At 41.1% G+C, this 674-nt stretch overlaps 1 protein-coding gene across 1 annotated transcript in view; it reads right to left on the minus strand.

The window, feature by feature from the left end:
* Positions 1 to 674, minus strand: part of rabgef1 (RAB guanine nucleotide exchange factor (GEF) 1) — a 12,964-nt gene that overhangs the window by 11,187 nt on the left and 1,103 nt on the right. Inside the window, exon 2 of the mRNA XM_032534677.1 lies at positions 367 to 552. Within this exon, the coding sequence (XP_032390568.1) occupies positions 367 to 548 (182 nt within the window). The 5' untranslated portion in view covers positions 549 to 552. The remainder of the gene's footprint in view (positions 1 to 366; positions 553 to 674) is intronic.

Below are 674 nucleotides of genomic sequence, written 5' to 3' on the forward strand. Positions count from 1 at the left end.
AATATACATACATACATACAATATACATGAAATAATAATGTGAATAAAGTAAAAAGAACAAATTTTTGAATTTGTACAGGATGGGGAAACAGAAATGTGCAACTGCTTAAATAATATGCTAACATGTTAAAATGTATGCTAGATGTAAATAGACCAATTGTGCAGGTTGCATTTGTGCAGTAGTATGGTGTCCAAAAAGTCTTATCTAGCATTGTCTTACCAACGAAGACAACGAGCACCGGCCAATCAGAGGCAGAGTAGTGCAAAATATTCCTTTGCCATCCTAGGAAATGCACATTTGCATAATAGGAAGGACAAGTGTAAATGTTTTAACCCAGTAGGTGAAGTTGTAGCAGCAGGTCTTACTTTTCCGCCAAGGCCCAGTCGTCCTGGATCTGTTTCTGTCGGACCCGCTGGTACTCCTCCCTCCAGCACTTTGAGCACAGGCCCTGCCATGCCGCGTTGCCGTAGTAACCGCATCCCTTATTGCACAGCAGGTCCGACTGGTCCACGTGTATCCCCCCCCGGCGCTCCGTCCGCTGACTCATGGTGCTAGACAACCAGAATGGAATAAATCATAATCTAATTTATTAGTGTATTTGCATGCGCTGCTGTAGCCTGCACAGAGTATTATATTATAATATATATATATACTGTGTATATATATATATATA

This window comes from Etheostoma spectabile, chromosome 13 (assembly GCF_008692095.1).
Source record: "Etheostoma spectabile isolate EspeVRDwgs_2016 chromosome 13, UIUC_Espe_1.0, whole genome shotgun sequence".
Classification (NCBI taxonomy): Eukaryota; Metazoa; Chordata; class Actinopteri; order Perciformes; family Percidae; genus Etheostoma; species Etheostoma spectabile.